Here is a 10,536-nt window from a genome sequence, read left to right as displayed (position 1 = left end):
TGGGCATCCCTAATGGGCCTGCCGAAGATAGTACCCGGGGTTTATTGAAGGCCCACTACTCGAAGAGTAAGAAGATTCGGAAGCCCAAGATGTTATTAAGGAAAGTTAGAGTTGTAATAGAAAGTCTTATTTGTAATCTTACGGGATGAGTTTGAAACCCTCCCGGACTTTGTAACTTGTACATCACGAATCCCTCGGCTCCGCCTCCTATATAAGGGGGAGTCGAGGGACGCAGAGATCATCGAATCATTGTCTACAAACCCTAGTTTTCATAATCGTCGAGTACTTTTCGGCTGAAACCTTCGAGATCTACTTGCCCTCTACTTCCAACTAAACCCTAGCCTACAATCCATAGGCATTGACAAGTTAATACCTTGTCACCGGGGCCAGCCGCAGTCCAGGGAGCCTCCCGGCTCTACCGTGTTGCCCGTCGCTGCTCGCCGGTGGGTTTCTGACCGCAACACATTCTGGCACGCCCGGTGGGACAGGTCTTCGACATCAACCGCATCGCCATCTACATCCGAGATGGCGGAAGGCACTCCGGTCACGTACGAAGATCTGACTGAGGAGCTCAAGAAGAAGTATGACGAGGTCAAAGCGATCCTCGAAGCCGACCTCATCGGCTCTTTCCAGAGAACCCGCTCACACGGCATCAGGTGGAAAGGGTTCTCACCTGAAGGCGCGCTCGATGGAGTGGACCTGTCCGCCCGTCGAAGAACGCACCAGGTCTCCGCGTCAGGAGATTAATTTCATGGTAGCTCATTCGCTGCACCGCCATTCTGAGAGCCTGGTGAACACTTTGGAGCGTGTCGCTCTTCGGGTGATCCGGGAAATCATGAGGCATCAGTACTCTCCGTCAGGACCAGCTCTAGGGACTCACCAAGGAGAGATGCCACTCCAGTCCCGACCACCGCTGCCATTCGCGTTGGCAGCACCCGGAAGTGCCGAGTTCACCGGCATACGTCGTCTACAAGATCGGTGGTGACCCTAGTGATTACCAGTTCTTGTATGAGGCGCCTAAGGAGATCCCTCACGGATACATGTGCACATACGTGCCAGACTACAGTAACTGGGCACTCACGAACCAGATTGCAACTACAGGGACTTCTGGAACAGCAGGAGGAACTTCGGGAACAGATCTTGAGAAGCAGACGTGGCTAGCTAAGTATGCCACCCCGACGAACCTCCAGAGCTCAGCTCCTGCAGTTGGCTCAGAGCTTGAAAAGCAAGTGTGGCTGGCTAAGTATGCCACTCCGGCGAATCTTCTGAGTTCGACTCCTGCAGCCAGCACCGCGGATCAGATCAGTACAATCTTGAGAGACCAGTTCGGCATGGTGCCGAAAAGGAGGGCAATCGGCTATTCCAAGCCGTACCCCAACGAGTACGAGTTGATCCCGCTACCACCCAAATATCGGCTCCCCGAATTCTCCAAGTTTAGTGGATCGGATGGTTCCAGCTCAATCGAACATGCGAGCCGATATTTGGCACAGGCTGGGCACGATCTCGGCATCGGATGAGCTGCGTGTGAGGTTCTTCGCACGGTCCCTCACAGGATCGGCTTTCGGGTGGTACACATCGCTGCCACCGGACTCAATCCGGACTTGGAAGCAGCTTGGAGGAGCAGTTCCACATGCGGTATCACTCGGAGGCTTCCGAGGCTGGCATTGCCGATCTAGCACAAGTACGACGAAGCGCGGAGAAACAGGTGTCGAATACATCCAACGCTTCGAGACCGTTAGGAACCGATGCTATTCGGCTCGTGTGACTCGAAAAAGAAGCGAGTCGAGTTGGCGGTGGTGGGTCTCGCATCACCAATCAAGGATGTGGCCTCCCAAGCAGACTACCCTTCACTGGCGCACATGGTGCAGAAGCTGTCATTATATGAACAGCGCCACCCAGAGGTATACCAGGATAAATTCAAGCGTGCGGTGGTCCCGGTTGAGGCAGATGAAGATGAAGGCTCTGCGGGAGATCAAGAGGTAGCAGTGGCTGCATGGACTCGGGGGCAAGCCCCGTGTCCCGCAAGTGGGTTAAGCCACAAGGTCCTCCAAGAGGGTTTGACTTCGATGTGACCAAGGCTGAGCAAATTTTCGACCTCTTACTTAAGGAGAAGCGGCTAAAGGTACCCAAAGGCCACAAGATCCCCACGGCTCAGGAGCTGAACGGAAAGCCATACCGCAAGTGGCATAACACGTTCACCCATGCCACCAACGACCGCAGAGTGTGGCGTCGCAGATCCAAATGGCGATAGAACAAGGGCGGCTAATTTTTAGCCGATACGCCATGAAAGTCGACACACACCCCTTCCCCGCCGTTAACATGGTGGAGTGCACTTACCCTGGGAGGTGCCAGCCAAGATTCTCGTTCAACATCAACATGGTAGGACCTGTGCACCACCCTGGCAAGGATAGAGACGAGGGCTGCTGCTCTCATGACAACGACAAAGAGGAAGCCGTTCCACGCGATCGGCTCCGTCACGATGGCAAGCGCTACATCACAGAGGGAGAAGTGAAGAACGTGAGATATCGCCGACCTCTCTCGATCACCTCCTCAACAAATACGTGAGTCAATACGACCAACGCCGACGATACGACAACGATGACGAAAGAGATCGTCTGGCTAGGGACGCCAGGAGACATCGTCGGCATGATCGCGACGAGGAGAGATATGAGCGCCACGCCAAGAAAAAGTCAAGAGAGCAAGACGACGTGGATAGGCACTGGCACTGTCCCTTCTTCGTACACTCGCTGGGATTCGAGGAATGAGCCGATTGCCTACAATCGGCAAGCGCCCGTAATGTAGACGGAAGAAGAAGGATGCGGCTAACGTGTCCGTGTTCAAACGTCTAGGGCCTCTCCCGCCTCGGAACAAGCACGCCGAGTCCTCTCGGGTGGAAGATCTCGAGGAATTAGAAGACGATGATGAAGAAGAAGAAGATAAGTACCACCGGCCAAGGTGGTGCCCCGATGGACTCAGCCGTTCCCAAAAGCGTAGGGTTCAGCGACTACGTGGTTTGGAGGAAGCCGAAAGGTTATACCTGCACACGTTAAGGAAGGCGCGGCCTAATCTGGCCGCGAAAATTCAGCGAACTCTGGACGAAGAAGGACAGCCACAAAAGAAAGAGTGGCGCCCCAGACAAAAGAAAGCCGATGATGAGACATCGGCTGGCACAAACATGGTGTTCATCCTTCCGACGGAGTTTAGTGCTCCGAGATTAGACGAAGCACTCGTGGCACAACTTGACTACGGCCCACGGCCGGTTATCTTTGAGAAGCCACGAGAAAGAAGCTACGGACACCGAAGGCCCCGTACTTGCGAGGTTATATCAATGGGCAGCCCGTCAACAAGATGCTGGTGGACACCGGAGCGGCAGTCAACATTATGCCATACTCCATGCTACGTCGGTTGGGACGCTCTAGCTCGGACCTGATCAAAACCAACATTACACTGAGCGATTTCAACGGCCAAGCATCTGACGCACAAGGTGTTCTGAACGTGGATCTGACCGTAGGAAGGAAAACCATCCCTACGACGTTCTTTATTGTCGATAGCAAGAGCACCTATGCTGTCCTGCTAGGGAGAGATTGGATCCACGCAAACTGTTGCATTCCATCCACGATGCACCAATGCTTAATACAGTGGGATGGAGATGAAGTAGAGGTCGTCCACGCAGATGACTCAGCCGAGATTTCAACGGCTGGCATGAACGTTTGGGAGACGACGAGGCCAAGAGCCACTCTCGGACATCAATTTGGACGATCGCGAGCGCATCGACGTGACGAAGGACGGGGTTAGGCTGGTCTTATCCACAGGCCTGACCGTATAGCAAGAACAAATCTATGGACGAACGTGGCGAGGCCGATCCTTGTGATCGGCCCCAAAGATCTATGGACGAACGTTGCAAAACCTTCATTGAGCGATTCAATCAACATGGAGGCCGATTCCAGCAATCGGCCAAAATTATCCTCACCATACGTTCTGCCTGTGTTCAACGTCGATCTAATGGGCAACGGGTTTACGTCGGCTGATGAGCTGGAAGAAGTCGACATTGGTCCTAACGGAGCCGACGTTCAAATACAGTGCCTTGGCTAACTACAGAGCCGATATCAGCAGTTACCTGGCAGATTCGGCTCGGGGGGCACCTAATCAGATGAACATGTGCGATACATGTGCAGTGAAATATTGGGGGCCGATAGAAAAATCGACCGATAAAAAAAATTTCATGATGTACAGCCGATGCACGGACATCGACTTTAGAACTAAGAAACAAAGCCGATGCACGGACATCGACTCTAGTACAAATTACACGGGATCTACCAGCTGCGTGTTCAAGACCCGGATTTCGACCAAGTCGGTCTTCGGTTCAGCTTCGAGGCCTTCCGCTTCCTCGAGGAGTGAACAATGAGAGCTTCCTCGGCTTCAATGCGCTGATTTTTTGCCCGAACCTTCTCTTCGAGGACCTCCAACCCTTTGCGCAAGGTCGCCAGTTCAGCAGTGCTGTCAGAGGTGTCGATTTTGGCGTACAAGGCAGCCTTTTGCTCATTAAGCCGTTGGTGTTTCATCTGCAATATCGGCTTTCAACGGAAGAAAGGTGATCGGCTCGGTGTATCTATCGTCGGCTTGGCCAGGTGGCCACCTTCTCGCCTACACTCGTAGGAATGGCTAGGACCAGAGTGGCCGACCTTTTCTTGGAGGCCGATGGTGGCAAGTCCGGCTGGCTCGCGTGGTGGTTTTCTCAGATTTGCTCGAGCTCGGGTCCATTTGTCTGAACTTTGTGTCCTCACCGCTGTTCTCGCCTTGACTGAGGATCGGGGGGCAGCTGACCTGGTAGATGCTCTGTTTTTAGAAGCCGATTGGGGTGTCATCGGCTGGCCCTGCATCATAACCTTTTTCAAAGGTGGTGAGTTCTTTCAGAAGAGGATCACTGGAGCTGGTGGGAGGAATTTAAAGGGGGATCCATCATCATTGACAGGCTCTGGGCCATCTGGTTGCTGCAAAGAAACAGAGCAGGGTTATAAAGCATCACTGGAAACTATCGCGAGGAGATTTGCGAGCAAGTGGCACCTGTTCTGCAGAAGTATCAGCTTCAGCGTCAAGTCGTTTCAGCAACGGTCCTAGGGCTCTCTTGAAGGCATGGGTCTTCCACATTATCCACCAGGTCTCAAAGTCATCAGTCGAAGAGATGAAGGATAGATTGTGAGGGACCGATGCGTTGCCATCGGCTCATTGAGCATTGGCTAAGTTGACAATCGGCAAAGTCGGTATGAGGGGAAATCGGCTAAATTAGCATAAAGGAAATCGGCAAAATCAAATTGAAGGAAATTCTTCATTGATAATGGGATTCCTTACATAAAGAGCTGATTGCTCTCAAAAGGAAGTACCAGGGGATACATTGCCCCATCTACTACTACTGATCCTATGCTAAGGGTCCTATATATGGGCCGTCGCTGCCCTCGTCATCGCCGTCGTCGCCGCTGTCGGCGCTACTCCCGGCGGACTCGTCGTCGCTGCTGCCGCGACCGCCGGCAGGGCCCTCGTTGTCCTCGTCTTCCTCGTCAGCGTCGTCGTCGCTGTCGAAGTCGCTGAGGTTCCCCGGCCGGGCGGAAGCGCTTGGCCGGCGGTTCATCGGAGCGAGGTGTCGTCGTCCTCCTCCTCCTCCTCCTCCTCGGAGGAGGTGAAGTCGTCCCGGAGAAGCGATCGTCATCGCTCTCCTCCTCCGTTCCCCGTCGGCAAGGAAGCGGAGGTCGCTTCCCGTCGGTCGAGGACTTGTCGTCCTCGGACCGGACGGAGAAGTCGTGATCGGACTCGTCCCCGTCTTCTATGGCGCGGCGAATGTGGGCCTCGTGGGCCTCCTCCGGGTCCCACTCCGGCGTCGGCTCGCGGGAGGGGAGGACCGGGTGGAAAGACCCGACGAGGCGGAGGAGGAAGAAGACATGGTGGCAGAGGAGGGCTTTTGGAGTGCTAATGCGAAGGGGATGAAGAAGTGAACTGCAGGATGCGGTTAAAATAAAGGGATATAGTGGAGATTCAATGCCACAGCAGTTTCCGAGGAAGTGGTGCCCAAAGAAGAAAAGATTTTGCCAGGTCACGCGGAGAAGTTGAGGAGGCAAGGCATCATGATGATGGATACTGCGACGGTGCTGCTCTGCCACGACATGACCCGACGAAGAAAAAGCAGAGTGATTTTGGAATTGTCATTTCCAAAACCAGGGAGGCATGTGTTATCACCAGAATTTGACCGGATCAGAGGTGGGTCGCGATTAAGATGGGCTTGAAGAATATACATGGAAGATATACATGAATCGGTCTTGTATACAAAGTTTGGGCTAGTTTGCCCGTGTATCTGTAAATATAGTAGGATACGTGTCGGTTAGGTAGAATTTGGCTCGTGCACGGTTGGGATTACTCCCACGTTAGAAAGTCTACGGACTATAAATATGTATCTAGGGTTTCTGAAATAAACAACAATCACGTTCACCACAAACCAATCTAGGCGCATCGCCAACTCCCTTGTTTCGAGGGTTTCTTCCGGGTAAGCATCATGCTGCCTAGATCGCATCTTGCGATCTAGGTAGTACACGTTTATTCGCTGTTCATGCGTTGCTCGTGCTGAAGCCTTGTTGATGGCGAGCAACGTAGTTATCATAGATGTGTTAGGGTTAGCATTTTTTCATCGTATCATATGCTCTCGTCCGTGCAACCCTTAGACGTCTAGCCGCCCTTACACCTATCTTAGGTGTAAGGGCGGCACCTCGCTTGATCATTATTTAGTAGATCCGATCCGTTATGATTGCTCCTTGTTCTTCAAGGATTAGTTTAATATCTGCATAATTAGGCCTTACAAACGGGTTGAAGGATCCAGTGGCACGTAGGGTGTAGTTTGCTAGCCCTAGACGGGATGTTCCGGGGATCAACTTCATGTTGGTTTTTAGGCCTTGTCTAGGGTCGGTTTATGACCACCGTGCGTGGCCGCCGAGCTCAATCACGCGTAGGATGTTCCGATTATGTGGTGAAAACCCTAAATCGTCGTAGATCGTTTTAGCTTTATTTTGATCAAGCAGGACCACCATGTGATTGTACACCTCGTACGAATCATGGGTGAGCCGATTCACAGGACAACCTGAGAGCCGATCGAGGCTCGTATTTAATGTTTACGTGTATGCGATGCAGGAAACTAAGCGAGGCAAATCCATCACCTTCCTGGCCAGGTATAGGTCAGGTGGCACGCCCTTGCACCAGCATCGGACATGCGTGCCGAGTCTTTGCGGGCCGTCGCTCGAGGGACCAGGGCCAACCGCAGTCCTGGGAGCCTCCCGGCTCCACTGTGTTGCCCGTCGCTGCTCGCCGGTGGGTTTCTGACCGCAACAACTGTATAATAAACTGGCGTTCTAAATATTATCATGTCACCGCCAGTGCTGTAGGGGCAAGCGTGTATTTGGCAGTACAGGTTGCAAGTTCTGATCTCTCCAATGCACTTAGAGATTTATTATTTGTACGTCTATTACTGACATGTGGACCTGCCTGTCAGGCGGTACATGGTTCCAAACGACATAGAAAAATACACAGGGGTCGTTTTGCAAAATTTCTGTACCCAGAACGATTTCGGACCAACAGTTGTATCAAAATCGTATTAATTCGGTTGAATTGGACCAAAATGTTCCCGGGTTGCAAGTTGTGGGACTAACCTTGTTCACATTGCAAGATGTGGGACTAAAACGCTCCCACGGTGTAAGTTGTGGGACTAAAATTGTATATACCTCCAAAGGAAAGAAATGCGACGGTAAAAAGAGAGAAAGGAAACGCTGACCAACTATAAGCTAAACAGACCCATATACGATTACTAAGTTTCCAGAAGAATGTCAAATATCAAGATTGCATTTCCTACCTTTTCTGCATTTACACCAACAATTTCATTTATGACATTCTAATCTATAGAGAACTGGATAGATCAGGTTTTATCCGCCAATTAATCATTGCCTTTTCCTACAGCCCTTAGTCTGAAATCAGTCACAAAACAGAATTGGTGATGAAATCTACAAGCATATATATGCCTCATGCGACTATTTCATCAGAGATTCATCAAGCCAACACCTAGAACCAAAATCCCCTTCTTGTTCTGAGTCTCCTAATCTGCCACCGCACCCCAATCCCACAACTTCGCCAAATCTTGTCTTTGTGATGGAGAAAGTTGCAGTGCTGATTGTTGGTGCCGGTCCAGCAGGCCTCGCGACGGCAGCGTGCCTTACCCAATTCTCCATTCCCTATGTCATTGTCGAGCGCGAGGACTGCAGCGCGTCACTTTGGCGCAACCGCGCATACGACCGCTTGAAGCTGCATCTTGCAAAGGAGTTCTGTGAGTTACCACACATGTCATACCCAGTAGATGCACCAACATACATACCAAAAGCATTGTTTGTCAAGTATTTGGATGACTATATTATACGTTTCAATATTCAACCCAAGTATCTCACTAGCGTGGAGTCATCCACATATGACAATGATAAGAAGTGTTGGTCCATCGTGGCCCGTGACATGGTGGGGAGCACAACAGTGAATTTCAGTGCAAAGTTCCTTGTTGTGGCCAGTGGTGAGAATAGTGCCGAGAATATTCCGGTGATCTCTGGACTTGACAATTTTCCGGGTGAGGTCATCCATTCGTCAAGATACAAGTCAGGCAAGAGCTTCTCCGGTAAGAGTGTGTTGGTCATTGGATCTGGCAACTCAGGGATGGAAATTGCTTATGACCTCGCGACCCATCGTGCCAATACTTCGATTGTTATACGAAGCCCGGTATGTGCACTTTATAATTTATTTGGTAATAAGATACAATTTATTAGTATTATTATAACTAGAATGTTATTTTCTTGTATCATGCAAGTTGCAAAGATGTGTGACATTTTTTTGGGTGCAGATTCATGTAATGACGAAGGAACTCATCCGCTTGGGGATGACACTAGCCCACCATCTTCCACTGAATCTAGTGGATAACATCCTTGTTATGGCAGCAAAATTCATATTTGGAGACCTATCAAGAAATGGCATCACAATGCCAAAAATGGGTCCAATGATGCTCAAGTCAAAAACCGGCCGATCCACTGTGATTGATGTTGGCACTATTGGTTTAATAAAAAAAGGAATCATCCAAGTAAGTATATCCTTGGACCTGATATAGACCTTATATATACCATATATGTTTACTATTCCAGTTTGTTAACATTTTATTTACCTCTTATAGGTTCAAGGAAGCATTAGTAAAATCATGGGGAATATAGTTAAATTTCAAAGCGGTGACGAAATCTCATTTGACGCAATTGTGTTTGCAACTGGATACAAGAGCACTGCAAATGTGTGGCTCAAGGTACTAACATTGATTTTTTCTGTCTAAGTCAAATTCGTTTTTAATATAAGCAATAATTCTTAGATCTTCTAACCAAGTTCTACATTTATGCGTGTAGAATGGTGAGAGCATGTTAAATGATAATGGACTGCCGACCAAAGATTATCCGAATCATTGGAAAGGTGAAAATCAGCTTTACTGTGTTGGATTGGCGAGGAGAGGATTGTCCGGTATTGCCGCGGATGCCAAGAATATCGCCAATGACATTAAATCTGTGATATCATCTATGTCCGGCTAAATTGGCCTTTATATGTAATTTAATGTGTCAAGTATGTGATATCTTTGAGACATTTTCATGCCAAGGCTCGTATGTACAAGGGAGTAAACTCTGCTCTTGTATATTAGCAACAAGGGCCATGTAGTTCTATTCTCGTTGTGTAAAAGGGGCTCCGTAATTTTTGCTGAACTTACGGTTTTCTACCGTACTGTACTCTGTTTACCTTGAATTCATATAAGCAAAATTCCTGGGATGAGCAATGTATTTTCTGTAGAAAAAACTCTTATGGCATGTTTATCCCCAATAATGAACCACAAGGTAATCATCAACTACATTATTCGCTAGGATCCATTTGAGGTACTGTAATGCCATTCATCAGTCCTAGGATGACACTACGTGATGAGGATTATATACTATATGAATGCAGAATAGCCGTTGATTGTCAAAATTCTGGATGACTGAATTCAATGTTAGAAGCTTCGAAAGAAAGTAATATTATCCTAGAATAAATAAATGTTCTACAAAAAAATAGTACTTGAAGATGAATACAACACGAGTCAATATGCCAATATGCCATGGTCGCCGGTGCAAATTCTAGGAGAAGTGAAGTTTGAGGTCACAAAAATTGCTATATGTGCCAGGTGTTGGAAGAAATTCAGTTTTGTCCGCAGTTAAGTTAGAAAATAGCTCAAACTCAAATACATCAAGAGCTGAGATCACTTCATACCCTTTCATAAGTTTCATTACGAAGGGTACAGAGCGATCTCAGTCTTCGATGTGTTTGAGTTTGGGGGAGAGGGGGGCGCACGGAAGCAAAAGTGCAGAAAATAAATTATGGTGATCTTGTTCTCGACCCGGTCATTTTACCGTTTCCAACTAGATTAGATTGTCGCCATGAACTTGTCGTGGGATGGAACCAGTC

At 49.3% G+C, this 10,536-nt stretch overlaps 1 protein-coding gene across 1 annotated transcript; it reads left to right on the top strand.

Moving 5' to 3' along the window:
* Positions 1 to 8,140: 8,140 nt before the first annotated feature.
* Positions 8,141 to 9,635, top strand: LOC124695347 (probable indole-3-pyruvate monooxygenase YUCCA10). The gene is made up of 4 exons (XM_047228203.1): positions 8,141 to 8,790; positions 8,912 to 9,145; positions 9,236 to 9,358; positions 9,456 to 9,635. The coding sequence occupies exons 1-4, from the start codon at positions 8,179 to 8,181 to the stop codon at positions 9,633 to 9,635; spliced, it is 1,149 nt and encodes a 382-aa protein (XP_047084159.1). The 5' UTR covers positions 8,141 to 8,178.
* The last annotated feature ends 901 nt before the right edge of the window (positions 9,636 to 10,536 follow it).

This window comes from Lolium rigidum, chromosome 3 (genome assembly GCF_022539505.1).
Source record: "Lolium rigidum isolate FL_2022 chromosome 3, APGP_CSIRO_Lrig_0.1, whole genome shotgun sequence".
NCBI classification, from domain to species: Eukaryota; Viridiplantae; Streptophyta; class Magnoliopsida; order Poales; family Poaceae; genus Lolium; species Lolium rigidum.
The sequence above is the reverse complement of the archived record's forward strand: the minus strand, read 5'-3'. Positions and strand labels throughout refer to the sequence as shown.